The 16,340-nt window shown below is 46.3% G+C and overlaps 1 protein-coding gene across 1 annotated transcript in view; it reads right to left on the bottom strand.

The window, feature by feature from the left end:
- The window catches only part of CACNG4 (calcium voltage-gated channel auxiliary subunit gamma 4), a 39,895-nt gene extending 24,412 nt beyond the window's left edge, over window positions 1-15,483 (bottom strand). Inside the window, exon 1 of the mRNA XM_064676436.1 lies at window positions 15,182-15,483. Coding sequence (XP_064532506.1) covers window positions 15,182-15,404 — 223 coding nt within the window. The 5' untranslated portion in view covers window positions 15,405-15,483. The remainder of the gene's footprint in view (window positions 1-15,181) is intronic.
- Between the last annotated feature and the right edge of the window lie 857 nt (window positions 15,484-16,340).

Below are 16,340 nucleotides of genomic sequence, written 5' to 3' on the forward strand. Positions count from 1 at the left end.
GGCAACAGGATGGTGGAAATCAGATAAACCAGCTTGTACCTACCAGCTCTGTGAATTAGCACTGTCCTTGCATTTCACTGTTGTACAATCAATTTTCAGAATAAGAGCCTTTTACCTGGCCAAAGGGTTTAATTCAATCCTGTAATAAATGGCCAGCTAACAATGGGCCAAACTCAGCTTGGATGTTGCTCTAGTTAATTAAGAAGAGTAGCAAAGGGGCTAATTTTGGCAAGGAGTGGTGAAGTGACTGCCTTCAGAGGCAGGGAAGAAAAACCCTTGCTTAGCTCACTGCATCCAGCTCTTCAAATGCAAATTAACCTGTCAACATCTGCATGCAGCCACCCAGGACAGCTGCAAAAAGGAGCTCCCTGCACCCAAAAGAAGGGCTGGGAATGTTTAGTTCCAAACAGCTATTTTGTAAAATAATTTCTAGTAAATAAGAATACATTTAAAGCGGTAAACTGAGCATCTGCTGCATGAAATGAATGGAGGACAGCATGTGAAAAGAAGCATATGTCAAGTATGCACTTCAGATGCATTGACTACTTGCCTCCAAAACAGAGAGAATTTAAACATATTTGCAGCAAACACCAAAAAAAAAAAAAAAAATTGCCTTTGCAACCCAAAGAAAAGCCTTGAATAACAGCACAAGTTAAGCTTGGCCATACCTTGCCTCTCTTCCAGAGAACAGTTAGCTGGATTTCAGCTGCTGCCTGGCTTCTTTTCCCGAGGCACCCGTCAGGAATGCCAAGCCCAGGCGGCTTTTGTTGGGAGCAGACAATGTCCCTTTACCAGCACATTTAAAAACCCAGAAGCCAAGTCGCTGCTGGAGACAAATCCTACCAGATTTGGTTCACTGGAGGGAAGAGAGAAAAACACCCCTGTGCTTTTTACAGAGTACCTTATCTGCCAGTGTAAGAGACAGTGACATCCTTACTGGGGCTGATTCCGGACAGCGGAACCGTCTCCAGCGCTGGAAGGGCATTGCTGGTGACTCAATCTCTGTCTTCAGTATGCTGCAACTCAGGGAAATTGCATTTCAGTATTTCCTTGAGCCCATTATCCCCAGACAAAATCTCTGCTGACTTGACTGAAGCTCTTACTTACAAAACAAGTACAGGGTAAAGCCCCTTCAAAGAAGGATTTCAGCTCCAAGGGGTGAAACCCTTCTTCGTGAAGAATATTTGGTGGGAATATTTTTCTCTCACTTTCAGGATTGCAGTGTATAGGACCAGCTCTGATGTCCTTCTTTTTTGTGAGAGGAATAATCTCCCTATCAAACCTGGCAGGTGTGTGAAGTCTGTCTTACCTGCTGAGGCTTTGCTAAGGTTTTGGTTACACAGACAAATCTCATGGTGCATCCATCTCCTATGGTCCTCTTAGGAGAGAGGGAAACCAGAATGGAAACAGGCCAAGAGCAGCTTCTGCAGAAACCCTTTTGCTAAGATAATGTGGTATAATTAAATGGGACTCATAAATCCCAGAGTTATAAAAACCCATGGCTTGTAACAACACTTTTACTCATCTGTGGGTTTTCAGGCTGAATCAGGGCTGAGCAAACAGTAAAGATCTTTGACTCAGCTGACAGTGTTGGGCTTTGCCCTATTCACCTTGGCATCCCATAGCATCTTACTAACACAAAGTGAGAAGGAAAAAAGGGGAAAAGCCTCTAGAAAATCCAGAAACCTGCCACACACAACTGTGGTTCGCAGGGAGGACCTCAGAACGGAGACATCTCTTCCTGTCCCTCCTCTGCTCGTGTTTGCTTCAATGTTTTTTCCCCCTGATCCCGGGAATTACAATGACAGGAACGAAGAGCCGCCATTGTACTGGTGATGAACTGACATGGCCCAGCAGCGGGGCTGGGATTTAATCCCCTTGGCTTGCAGAGCAGCACAGTGTGCTATTGAGCGCGTGTCCACATGGCAACAGCGGTGGCGCTCCAAGAATTCCATTTCCACGGCGCCCCTGGGCCTTGCCTTGACATCTTCATTGTTCCAGGGCGAAATCAAACAAAAAATAGGATAAAAAAAAAATAATTCAAGGGCAGCGTAAACGCAGTGCAAAATCCAGAACGCTACAGAACAGGGTTGCCTAATGGTTAATTTAGAAAGGAACATATCATTAAAAACGTATGAAGGTGGCTACATATTGATGCTGTATAAATATTTAAAGGGATGCCTCTCGTAAGGGCAGAGTTCCAAGCTACACCTAAAATAACGTGTGTGAAAGAAAATTAAACGAATATTTCACCATTTGGACTTGTTTAATCTGCCTTGGAAAGGCTTTTTATGCCCAGCTACTGAGCATTAGTATGGGGAAGGATATCAGACAAAACTCATTTCTGGTGTGATTCTACCAAAGTCAGCAGAGTTAAAGTGAAGATGATTTTTCTGGCCTTTTAAACAGAGTGTAATTTTCTCTGTGGGTAGTTATTAAACGCTATTGAGAGAGATTGTGGCTGCTCTTGGAAGGGCTTTCTGGAGAGGTCACTCTGTCCCATGTGAATAACACCAGTGACAAACCAGGAGGTTTGTAGTTTTTACAACTTGAAGAAGCTCCTGGAGGCTCTAACGCCACCACACGTCACTGCCTGACCCAAAGCTAAGAGCACACATCTATTCTGAGTTGAGATACCCTGGCATGACATCCACTCCCACAGCACAAGAATTCTGCCCGTAGAAATGGCTTAAAATATTGAAGGGGGCATTGCAAAAGATATTCATGTGGACATTCGGTCCCATCTCCCTCAGAGAGGACGTGTTCCTTAAATTCACTGTCTGAGGCTCAACTGCTCCATCCTGACATTTTGGGGCTGTCAGGGTTTCTATGCCTGTCACCAGCTCTCCTGCCTGAGATGGTCATTCCCTGTCCTTGTTATCTGGGACTCGGACTCCTGTACCCTGCTCTGCACATGGATCAGCTTGAAGGGTCCAAAAACACTCAACAAGGTACCCATAGCATGTGCCCTCCCTTCACTCACACCTCCAGAACTGCTCTTTCAAGGCACCTGGGTTTTCTTTCTGCCCAAGGACCTGCCCTGTCTTCCAGAAATGAACCTCCATCCTCAGGCAAAGCAGCACCAAAATTCAGATTGTGCAAAAATCAAGATAAATCTTGGCTTAAATGGAGGACTGGGGGGGGGGGGGGGGGAGAAGCAAACCCAGAGAATTATTTAAGCGTTTTACAAAAAGCCTAACACCCTCTTGGGATGAAAATGGGAACACATGAGACCTCATAATTTATATATGTATTAACTTCCCACTGGTGAAATTAAAATGCAAAATAGTGTCTCTAAACAAAATTGTGGAGCTCTGTCCCTTGAGATAGTTAAAAAATGAAATGGGCAAAGCATCTACCAGGGGATCTGTTCTTACCCTTGGAGGACTTTGGGCTGGATTGTAGATATTTTCTCTCTCTCACAGTCACAATGCTGAGCTCCAAGAAAGGATTTGTCTGTGCAATACAGTGAAGCTCAGCAATAATTACCCATTGTGCTCTGTGATGAGCCATCCCTTTGGTTCTTCAGTAACCCGTGCACCTGGACTTTAACTAAAACCAAATAATATGCACAGAAAACATTTTTATGTAAGAGGAGGTGAACATCACTAAAAATCAGAGAGCCTTTGTATGGCATGCCAAACTGCTGAAGCGAAAAAATGTCTTCAGTGAAAGGGCTCAGATGTGAGCATGTTTCAGTGCACAGCTCCAGGAAAAACTCTGATAATAAATGTGAGCTTGTTATCGTTGCTTTTCAGTGGGAAGTAAAGCCGGAAGCAGGGTCGTGCTGGCTAATTGAAGCTTACATTTTCATTCAAGCACTGCATTTTAATTATAAACTGGTGACACAAGTGTCACTTAGTTCTTACCCTGTTTTAAGTGTGCCCACGTATAAAAAATATTTTCAGTTATTAATTTATTCTTGTGATCGTGTTCATTATCCTACATTATGTCTACCAGGCACGTGTCTAATGACATGTTTGATACACGCTAATTCTTATGCCTCTTTTAATACAGGGCTTACACAGACATTTTAGGCTGAACACGGTGCCAGTTGGCCACCAAACCAGGTGCACATTAATGCTATAAAATCAGCATTACGAGCTGTGTACCCATATTCTGGCCAGCTGCAAGCACTTGCTCAGCCCTCCCCGGGGCACAGCAGCCATGCCAGAAAATGGGATAACCTGTGGGAGTAGCTGCATCCAGCACTGGAGCCTGGAATGCTGACGGTGAGGTCCTGGCTGCCCAGGTCTGGCCCTGGTCCTGAACCACTTGCCCTTGGTCCAGCTCCTCCGATCCTGCAGAGCTGAGCATGTTGGCTCTTTGTGTGGCCAAAGCCCTGGGTAAGGCTTAGAATTCAGGTGGAAAATTTCTGGCCTGTTTTTCCCTCTCTAAGGGGTTTTGCTGCTGTGCCCAAAGACTGTCTCCAGCTCTTGTTTGCCCTTTATATACAGAAATTAAAATAAAATGAGGGAAAAGGTCACTGGGAATTGGCTACCAAGAGAAACTAAGTAAGTCATTAAAAATCAGACCTGGAGTACAAGTGAAAACAAGGGAAATATCCCTTGAAAGCAAGTGATGAGGGTAAATCTCTTTAAAAGACATGGGATGGAATAGGATAGCTATGTTTTTCCCCTCTTAATTTGCTACCAAACCATAAAGAGGATTCTATTTTAATAAGCACCACCGTAGCGGGACACTGCAAATGAATTGTTGGAGCGGCTGTAATTCGCAGTGGTGCTGTGAACACAGCCCCAGCATCATCCCTAAACGCTACATGCTTTATTTCAGGTCTTGCATCTTTAAGGATCCCAAAGCACCTCGGAACCGTCTGCATTTGTCAGCGCTAAAGGCAAGGACGAGAGCACAGCAAAACGTGCAGGGCGAAGGAGAGACACTTCCCACCCTCTGGAGCCAACATTCAGTCTGCTGAGGAGAACCACGGGATGTTTGATCTCAAAATTAGCAGACAGCGGCGTAGTTTTGGATAAATATTTTTGGAAACACCTAAGTAACTTAAAAAGCGAAATTCGGTTGACTCTCGATGCAACGTAAGCTTGGACAGAGGTCATAAGCCACAGCCTTTGGAAAGATGACTCGTTGTCGTGGAGAAGCTTTTGCTGACAGACAAAAATGTGTTTTCACAGTGGGCAGAGCTGGGGGGACGTGGACCAGCTCTGATCCAAACATAGGGTGGGCACATCCAAGCAGCTCCGAGCTTGAGCCAAGAAGCTCAGCCTCTTGCTACGTTCATTGGCTTGGGTTCAGCTCGAGCATAAAGGTAGAGGGGCTTTTGGACTTGAGCTCTTTGCGTCCTACTGGTCCATCTGGAAGAGGTTGGTCTGTCTGCAAGGAGCACACTGGTGAACCTGAAATTGCTGTAATGGAAATAACTGACATCCTGCTGCTGGACAGCAGGAGGGTGAGGACACAGACCCAACTGGTCAGGGTTAGCAACTCAGGTTTAAGAAACCATTTCCAAACTGTTACCGAGCTCCCAGATTTATTAATTGATATTTTATCGTGTCTAGGAGAGCTCTGCTTGATACTGACATTTTCCGACAGTTCCCCTAATAAAACCCAGCTGAAATCATTAATAATGCTCCTGAGCTCTAATTGGACAGAATAAACTGCTGTCAGTCGGGTGGATGGCAGGTGGCAGAGCGGGACTAGGAGATGTTAAATCTGGGAGGGAGCAGAGTCTGGGGCTCTTTCTTTGCACTGGAAATCAAGCTCCTGAAGTTTTGGTAGTTCACAATTGCCCAAAAAACGCCTTCCCACCCTCAGCAGAGGGAGATTAACATCCATTTTGGGCTACTGACTTCACTGGCTCAAGTCACAGGGCTCTGTTCAGTGAATTCGAGGGCTGCAAGCCCGTTCACGATCCCTGTGGATAAAAATGTGCTGCGACACAATGCAACTTGCTGTTCTATCAGCTGGCTAAAACCAGACTGCCACACAAAGAAACCAAGTGTAGCTAATTTTGGATTAAAATATATGCAAGTATGTAAAGGAGCATTGCTGTGGCGTACTTGAATTTAGAACATCCGCTGGACAAAGATGATTAAAGCCCACTGTTGCCATTAGTGAGTCATACACGAAGGAGTATCGCTGGCTTTCATATCTGGATACCTTTGAAAGCTCAGCCTAAATAGTCACAAGGTTAAGAGTCTGTTATTTCATTTGCTTGCAGGCAGCTGAATGGCTGGGGGCTGAACTTTTAAAAACCCCAAGAGTGTGGCAATTCTTACAAGAAAATCATCTTGCTATCACTGATAGTCGGTGAGCCATGAGATAGGTATGCACAGCTCTAAGATAGGTATAAGAAATAACTTATGTTTTAGATTTGATTACATTTAGGCAATGTTCCTCTGGCGAGGTCCTATTTCAAGTCATAATTGCAACATGTCATGGTTCCTTTTTAATGCCTTGCAGCAGCAATAGATAAACTGTGCCTCAGGGATGCAAGGAAGACAATAACAATCCCAATGTTATTGAATGCTATATATTTGGACAGGAGAAAATATTTGGTCATCCATATTCTACACGAGATTGCATTATTTAAAAAGTATAAATGGGAGAAAACTGATCTGAAACCCCCGGCGGAGAATTGGCAATGACTTAAAAACAGTTATTAACCTAATCTGAAAAAAAAACCCTGGCAGCTCAACAAGGGTGGTAATTCCTCCCTGAACTGGGTCCCTCTCCCACTCCAACAGGGGATGCTGAATATCTCTGAAACATTTGGCATTATCAAGCTAACGGGACTTGCTAAGTGAGAAACATTCAAAGGGCAGAACTAAGTGGCACAATTCCAAAACAGCAATTAAAAGGCGGAATGCTTGAAAAATAACAATAAAAGAGGTTAATTTGTATCAGGGCTTGGCAACCGGCACAGGAAATACTGTAATTCCATAACGTGCTCTCCCTTCATCCGTCTCTTCGTATGGTGACAGCATGTTTATAATGTATCATTCCTTCACATATAAGATTTGACAAGAAATGACTCAATTCTGTTGAAGAAGAACTTACAGGGCTATTTGTAAAGTGAGCAGGAGGCTGGATAAATGCTGGGAAACAGGTCAAACGGGTAGTAAGAAAAGAAAACCCCAACTCATACCTTTGGACAAGTGTATTATTATACATTTTTCATTGTATCATCAGGATGGCACAGAGTTAAGATGGTCAAGATGCTCAGGAGTTAAGAAGATAAACTAAAAATCCTAAATTTCTACCTTGGGCAGTATCTATCGGTTTTCTAAAGAAAGATTATTGCACTGTCATTGAAAAGTTAATTTCTGAGGTATCTTTTTAGCAGAAGGAAAGTTACAACATTTCAGCAAGGAGAGGCGAAAAGAGAAAGAGAACAAAGATATTAAGATGACAGGATGCCACAGGAAGGGGGAGAAAGAGGGGCTGGACTATCTGCCAGGCTAAATCAAGAACTGCTTCAACACTTTCACTGCATTTGACTCACAGCATGCAACAACTGGCAAAAATGCCCCCAGATTCGAAGGGAAATCTAGATAAAGTCTGTCTAGGCTGGGCTATCCATCCTGCAGGCAGCTCGCCCAGAGCCTTACTATTTTGAGATAGCAGAGAGGCCACTTGTCATTAATACTATGATAAATCTCAATCCAGAGGAAGCCTGGACTGTTGCTGTGGTCCCCAGCACCTCTGTGTGCCCCTCAAAAGAGTCGAAACAACCACTCTGAAAGAAAAAAATATGAGCTGAAGGCCAGGAAAGAGCCACCTTCCATGCTAAAATGTTGGAGATAAAACGAGCCGATGTACTTTGGGGAGTGGAGACAAATAATTAAAGGAAACAGCTATCTGGGAGTAGGAGAGGGGGACAAAATATATTGTGATTTAACACATCAAAATATGCTGAAAAAGTGGGAGGCTTTAGAACAAGGCAGAAAATAGCACGAAGCCCTGCACGGCGCTGGAGCTGTCTACTGGAAACATCCTTTTGTTCTGAAAGTCATAAATGTGTACCAGCCTCTCAGACATATGGGCAGTTGTGCATTTATCCTGTTTATTTTACTACTCCTGTGCATCCTGCCTTGCCATCTGTTGGTAGGAATTTGGATGCTGAACCGTAAGTCTGCGACATAATAAATACCAGTAAACAGAAATCTAAAATGAAGATAAGCACCAAGTCATGTTTGGAAGCAGGACCAGTTTTTCAGTTTGATAGTTTGATTTATTTCCTGAGATGAGTCTTGGCTCAGAAAAGAAGGACCAGCAGGAAAAGGTCCAATTGAAGGGACAGATCTACAATCCCTTCTCTTATATTGGCTTCATATTGGCATAATTCCACTGCCTTCCTAGAAAGCAGTTAAATTCACGTAGGTGGAGAATCAGACTTAATCCTGTCCCTCAAGGACGACATGTTTAAACACCAAATATTGCATGTATAAAACATAAGTTGCAAGCAAAATGCTTCAAACCCAGTTAAAGTAGTGTTCATGCATCTTCTCTGAGCTGGGCAGCCCTATCACCGTGTCCTAGTTTTTCCACATCTTCGTTTCCATTTTATTATTAGAATGAGAGGAAAGTGGGTGGGAAGAAAGCACAGTTATCCCTTCTAGTCAGGGGCAGAAAAATAAAGTAACTGGCCCCAGATCAAGCAGAAAACCTACTGAAGCCCAGACTCACAAGCCCATCCATCCTCCTCCTCCCCCCTCTCCATTTTCAGTTTGGGGATACAGGAATTATACAGAAATTGCTGCTCTTTGCCACACAGACCACAGAGACACCAACTAAATAGCTGGGAGCTGAGAGGTGTTAATAAAGACTTCAAATTACACTCAGTACCTAAGCACTCCTACCTCCTCAAAGGAATTAGAGATGAGATGAGATGAGATGAAAGCAGTACCTTTCCTTCCTATATTTTTTCTTTCTTTCCTGTGTTTCTGCAAAGATACACAAGGCTACAGAATAAAGTTATCAGATATATTCCCCTTCTTCCCCAGTTTTTTATGAGGTTCAGGTGTTTTGCACCTGTGAAGACTGACCAAAGCTACAGGTTGGACAGCACGACCTGAGCAGACTGTGACCCAGAGAATGGGACAGGACCTGCTGGAGGAACAATCACTGTGTTGAAATCTTACAGGAACAAAAAAATACATTGTTGTATTCTCCTGTTTTACCAGTTTATACTGGTGGGGGTCAGCAGAGCTGCCAAGACTTGATGAGGTGCAACAGCAACGAGCTCCTGCCAGTACCTAAAAAGAGTCATGAAAGCCCACGGCAGAAGGTCAGTTAAAGGTAATGGCTCCTGGAAGAAGCCCAAAGACTACATTACATCATTGCAAAGGTCCTCACCAACCCCAAAATGACTTACTATGGCTTTGACAGATACTACCACAAATGCCATCTGTCAAATCCTTAGAATACACAGAGTAATTTTACACAAAACAGAAAAGCAACCACAGCACAAAACAGCCACAGGTGTCCTATTTGTACAGCCCAGCGTCTCCTTGGCTCCTCACAAAACACTTCTGAAACCTTCACAGAACAATCCTGAGACCCAGGTAAGATTAATATTCTCCACATTGCATCTTGCACAGATGAAGAAGCTTTACAGCTGGATTACAAATGTGCTTTCCTTGGTTTCCAGCCTTCGGGGAGCATCGCTAATGCACACAGAGTCTTTGGGTTCTGAGTTTTGCACTGGGATATCTGACATGCTGAGAGCCACGAGAAAGAACTGAAACCTCCGTGTAGCCTGATAGCTCCCTACTGGCTATATAGTAGATCGAGTTCAAGAAAGCAAATTAATTCATTAAAGTGACATATATTCAGTCAACTGGCTTCAGATCCCTGTTCCATAGAGTGTCTCAGGAAGAATGGATGTTTTGTGACATCAATACGGTCATTTGAGAGCCTCTGTTAAAAATGTTCAAAGAGGTGCATTTAGGAGATCTGTGCTTTTTTTTTTTTTTTTTTGTATTTGAGAACAGATAACACCTTAACCCATCTTCTGCTGACAGTTCCTCCACCACAACCTTTCTCAGTATTTTAAAATATTTTTATACTACGGACAATATTTCAAAGGGATTGAACTCTGCATCCATAAAGGCAGCTCTGAATGCAGAAACCCTCTCTAACAAATGGAATGCTCTTGAAAAAAAATTAACCTAAAAAGGCTGTTAAAAAAACCCACCACTCCATCAATTGCTGGCAAAACTGTGCTGCTTCAGCCACTGTTGCAATGCTGACAGTGGAGTGCTAAGAATTGCTTTTAAAAACAATGAGTAAAGCACATGCACTTTCCCAACAGCACATGTTTTACCAAGGAAACGGAGATGGCACGAGCAGGATGTGTGGAAAGAAAGAATGAAGACATTGGCTGAATCTCAGCAAGGTCCGTCTCTAATGGGTTTGTATTTGTTTTGAAAGATTCATGGATGAAAGTTCACTCTTCAGCAGTGCACAAAATGCATATATATTGTCCTAGAAATAGGCTATGCATCACAGAACAAGCTTTTCATGGCAGAGACACCCATTTGTGTATTCTCCATTTGCAGCTTCTTTTCTTTCATGGTGTGAGCACAGGCTCACACGCCTGGAAAGGTTGAGAAGACCAACCACTTCTTAATGTGCCTGTGGACACAACCTCCAAGGCAGGTCGTGTCTGATATTAGAGCGATTTAACATTTGCTCTTCACCAAATAAAACTTTGGCCATTGCATTTGAATATAAAGCCCGCATTGTATTTAGTTTATTACCAACAGCCATGCTGCTGGGACTTCATAGCTGTGCTGGGAGAATACTAAAGAATATTCATTCTCTTTGGATGAGCCATGAATTTGCAGTATTGATGGAGAGCAGCCTGCCTTTATTTACTTGCCTCAAACATTTGTATAAGCATTTTTACTTTGTTTTCAAGGGTATCCATGGAAGCAGCGCATGCGGGCGCCGCGGTTCCCGTGTCCGTGTGCTTTCATCCGAGCTGGAAGACCTGCAAACAATTGTGCAAATGTGCATTCGTGCAAGTTTTCAAGTCATAAATGATTTACTCTATCCTTCCTCCCAGTTACAAATGTTCCAGCCACCCAGTCAGGAAGGACACGTGGTTCCACGTGAATTAAATAGCCAATTGCACCACTTGAAAAGTAAATGGCGAACAGGGAATACTAAAAGCAGTAGACACAATGGGTTCAAAGAGATTCATATGCTGAAGTGTTTAATAAAATACTCTTTGAATAAATTTAAATTACAAGTACATTACTTGCTTTCCTATCTTGATGCCACAGAGCCTGCAGAGCGCTCTGTTGTGAGCTGTCCTATTAACTTCAGCACGATTGTGCACCAAGATAAGCAGTTTCAGTGGATAAAGTGGTGTTTTTAACGTATTTTTTTTTTCCTAGCCAAATATTATAACAGCAGATCCTCCTTGTGAATAAGACTGTGAGAGGCTTGCAAAGCTGTGCTGCACGTTTACCACAGGAATAGGGGCTGCTGGGAAATTAGGGTGGTTTAATCTCTCTTTCTCAGGTTAGGTTGACCATGAAATGATTTTTCATTTGCTGTGTGTGCATGACCCTGCTCTGCACCATCTTGACAGGGACCCACAGCCTGTGACAACAACCACAGCTCATGTGTGGACACGGGACAAAACAGCAGCCACCTGAAACGGGGCTGATTTGCTCCTATTTTTCATTTGTGGGTTGAGGTGCAGGTTTCAGGTGTGGATGGCTGCATTGGGGCTCCACCAGAAACTCCTTACTGTGCTGACATTTTAACTTCAGCTGCCAAAACTGTGGTTATTGTAGATGTCTTGGACCCAGAAAAGCAAAATCCAGCTTTGCCAGGGAGCTCCTGGGCCACCTCACTGCAGAGGCTCAGCCAAGAAACATCCACTTCTGCTCTGTGCACATCCACACCAGGAATTGTTTTAAACAGTTTCCCACCTAAGGCAATTACCTTGGCTATAACTTTTAAAAATCCACGCAGAAATAGTGCTATTATTTAAAATCCACTCAATGAACCTCCTACCTCCACCTTTGGCAAACACACTAAGAGAACAAAATTGGGATTATACAGAAAGGAGTTTGACTGATGTATCATTAACGCTGCTTCTTGAGTGACTAAGCTCCATAGTAGTATCGACTACTAGTACTGAAACATGATTTCATCCCCAAGACAACTGCAGCTCCAAACAAAGATAATATGCTGGATCCTCTGGATCCTTAAGCTGCATCCCTCCAATCATTGTTAAGACACAAATCTCTTGTAAAATGCTGTTTCAAAGTAAAACAGGAAAACACTGAGGAACTCCTAATAATTTAATTAGAAGGTTATTCTTTTCCGTCCTGATTCAACAGTTTTGTTTGGAATCTTGGAATTGGGGATACCGAACAGGTGACTGTTCAAAATCCAGCACACAGGTTGTTTTATGGATATAGTTGAGGAACATTTGAATGGGAAATTTCAACTGACCTGAAATTTGCTCAGCAAAATGCTTTATGTGTGTCAAAAGCAATTTCAGAGGCTGCTTAAGGCATTTTCAGCTTCTGCACATTTGTGTCTTAGATTTGTCTTTTTGACATGAGTGAAATGGCAATTAAGACCATTAAAATAAATTAAGTAGGTTTTTATAATTATTACTCCAAAACACAAAAAGAGTTCCAAAAATAGAGTTGAAGTCAGACCATTTAATCCCATATAAACATCTGCAACTGAATTATTTTCTTGCTATGTATGTCCTTGGAGTTGCAATATTATCCTGATATTACTAAAAGACCCATCCACTCCAACTGAGCGAGGCTCTGAAATGATCAAGGGAGTGTTGTTTTAAATCAGCTTCTAGAAATGGCTTTACTATTACATGAAACAAAGGAGTGTTTCCATGTTGAAACCAAAGTCCCATGGTATGGTTTAAAACATGAATATTTTAATGCATCTATAGATTTAATCTTACAAAACAGAACATACTGAAAAAGTAGGAGAGAACGTAGTCTCTGCTTCTCATCTCTGTGAACAGATGACAGCTTTCTCAAATTGTCCATTCTTAGCACATATTTGACAACTTTAAGATTTGTAACTTCATAATTTGATTATGAGCATTTGAATTTTGAGCAGAGCAGCTCGACTGCTGTTGGATGGATGGGTCCCACGAAAAGCCTTTTTATCCCCCGAATTGACAGGGATTTAAGCTTCACTTGCACACAACTCCTGGGTGCCATTTTTCAGCAAATGCCCTGGCAGATGCAACGTGCTCAGGGAGGCACCAGCACTGCCCAGTGATGCGACGAGACTGGAGATGAGCCGCGTTACTGGGCACTGCTTCAGCGCTGCCCATTTCTCACAGCTCCCCTGACTTCTCGTCTTTTAAATAAACTTCTGACTTAAGCCCAGTTGAAAATCAAGGCAAAAATTCCACCAGTCAAAGCTGCATTTCGTTTCTATGTATGATATCACTGGGAGATCATACAGAAATCCTGACATCGGGAAACTCAGGGATTTTTCACGGAGATGACAGGCCCATTCTAGCTGAGCAAGCTCAGCAACTCCTGCTAGATGCAAACAAACTTGTTTTCCATGGAAAAGACACTAGGACAAGCTCAGTGAAGATCACAGGATTCATTTCAAGTGGAGGAAGCTCAGCATCTCTCAAAGCAAACTCCAGAGCTCTCAGATGCAAGCCCTCGTTTTCCAGGTGCCATAAAAGCCCATGCCGAGAGTTAGATTCCCTTTAGGAGTCATAAAACCAAGCATTGTTATTACCCTTAAACCTTCACATTTCAGTAATTCTTTCTCTCTTGATCATCTAAAAATATTTCCTTGTCCTACAGCTATTCTACGTATGCATACTATTACCAGGTAGCAAATCCAACATTTTAGGGGAAAAATGTTACACTGTAGCCTTAAATTGTTAGCAAAAGGAGAAGATGAGAAGAGACGAGAGGATGAGGTGCTCCTACCACGCCACAGCCTTTTCTGGGGAGAAAAAGCATTCTGAACACAGCTGAGACTCTGACCCAGAGCTGGGCTCGTCTGGGCTGCGCCGTCTGTCAGTTGGAATAAACCACAAACCCAGGCTGGCAAAGTTCACATGTGCTGAGCTGGGTTGATGGAAATGGGTGCACAGCACCCTGTCCACCAAGTGCATCACCGAGGGGAAAAAGACTCCGGGATACCCCCCACCCCCGGGAGCCACAAAGCAGCTCAGCAGAAGTGAACAGCTTTCCTCCACACTCTCCCATTCCTCCACACTCTCCCTTTCCTCCACACTCTCCCTTTCCTCTGGCATCACGGAGGCTGCTCGCAGAGGGAATGGACCCAGCAGGTGAGGGGCTTCAGAGCCCCCGTGGCCACGGCCCCTTTCCTTGGGATGTGCTGGTTTCCCACGGTCAGAGCTCCCCGCTCTCGCCTGACAGATGTGGTTTCCCACCTGGGCTTCCCGGTCTGCTACGCCAAATCCTCCGAACACCCATGTGCTCCTTTGTCCCGGCAGTTACCGCCGCGCCTTCTCCACAACTCCATTTTTCAGAGCGGGAGCCACATGTTCGGCCTCTGCGGGGAGCGGGGTGTCCCTGCTGCCCTGCTCAGCCGCTAGAACACTCATCTTTTTATTGTTAATATCATTCAGCCTGACCCTTGGGCTGTATTAAGTAACCTCGAGTCCACAGCGAAGCACCTGAGCGGCGGCAACACCACCTTCAGCCGGGCTCCCGGTGTGTGTTTCTGAGGCTACACTGGGAGGAACTGGAGTTCCCGCTGTCCTGCCCGAAAGCTGTGGCTGAGCCCCAAAACCCTTGAAGCCAAAGTCCCGGGGGGGCGCCAGCTCCGAAGCCTGCAGGGCTCAGATGCGCCCCAAAGCACCCAAAAGCCGCGACCCCGCCAGGAGCCCCCCAAAGCCCTGAAGCCCCGGGGATGGCCGCGGAGCGAGGTCGCCCCCCTGGGCAGCGCTCCCCTGGGCAGCGCTCCGCATCCCGCCGCCGGTTCCCATGGCAATGCCGGAGATGCCGGTTGCCACGGTAACGCCATCCTCCTCCTCGGCCGTGTCCGAGGCACCGGTGCGGCTCCGGCCCCGGCTCCGGCTCGGGCTCAGCCCGGCGGCTCCGGCTCGGGCTCGGGCTCTGGCTGGGCTCTGCCCTGCGGCTCCAGGAGCGCAGCCGGGTCCCCCCGGGAAGTTGCTCCCCCCTCCCCGGCGCGGCCGCGGTACCTTCGAGGCAGCAGATCCTCCAGAGCCCCGAGTGCGTGAGATCGCCCCGCGCCTTCCGCGGCGGCCCCTGCGCCTCGTCCGTCGTGATGTTGGTGCCGTTGCAGATGTGGGCGCTGGAGTAGAGCCAGTAGTCGGTGCCGATGGCGATGGCCATGAGGCTGAAGGCGGCGAAGGCGCCCACCGTGGTCAGCAGCATCTGGACGCCACGGTCACACCACACCATGGTGCTTCATAGTCCCCGCACGGGCGCGGGGGGCCGCACGACACCGCCCGGCAGCCGCCGCCGCCCGCGGGAGGCTCCGAGTCACGGGGCGGGGGGCGGAGGCGGCGGCGGGGGCGCGGCGGGGGGACGGGCGGGCGGGGGGAGCCGCTCTCGCCGCCGCGGGGCCGGGCTCCGCCGCCAGCCGCGCCCCCGCGCACCGCCCCGGCCGCGGGGAGAGGCAGCGAGAGAGGGAGGGGCGGCCCGGCCGCGGGGACGGACCCTCCCGACACCCCCGACGTGATGCTGGGGATAGCCCGGCACCCGGCCCCGACCCGCAGCGCCCGGTCCGCAACCCGAGCATCGCTCTGGTCCTTTGGGCTGGGCGGGCTCGGAGTGCCGCGACACGTCTGAAGTGTCCCATCCCAGGTTGGACGGGGCTTGGAGCAACCTGGGCTAGTGGAAGGTGTCCCTGCCCGTGGCAGGGGGTTGGAATGAGATGGTCTTCAAGGATCCTTCCAACCCAAAGCACTCTGTAATTCTATGAAATTCAGAGGGGATGAAGGTGTGAGTGTTGGGTGAGTTTGGCTCTCAACCTGCAACACTCCAGAGCCCAGCCAGGGTCTGTCTGCAGAGCAGGAAGGTGTTGCCCACTCAAGGGGTGCAAAGCTCTACACCTTCACTTCTCACTCTCGGGTGGGCTCCACACCACTTCTACTGCATGGGCTGCCCTGGAAATCACCGTGGAAACGGTGCCCAGCACGGTGGGCATGAGGTGTCGCAATTCCAAGAAGATGCCCACATTGTTGGGGAGCTACAGCAGAGCCAGCGAGGGGGGTTAGCCATGATTTCCTCCTGCAGCCTCGCTCTGCGATTAGTTACGCAAGGAGGTTGTAGGCAAGTATTTGGGTTGCTGGTTTTCTCCTTTTCGGAAGGGGATGGAGAGAATCCGGCACCTGA

Source organism: Pseudopipra pipra, chromosome 19 (genome assembly GCF_036250125.1).
Source record: "Pseudopipra pipra isolate bDixPip1 chromosome 19, bDixPip1.hap1, whole genome shotgun sequence".
NCBI lineage: Eukaryota > Metazoa > Chordata > Aves > Passeriformes > Pipridae > Pseudopipra > Pseudopipra pipra.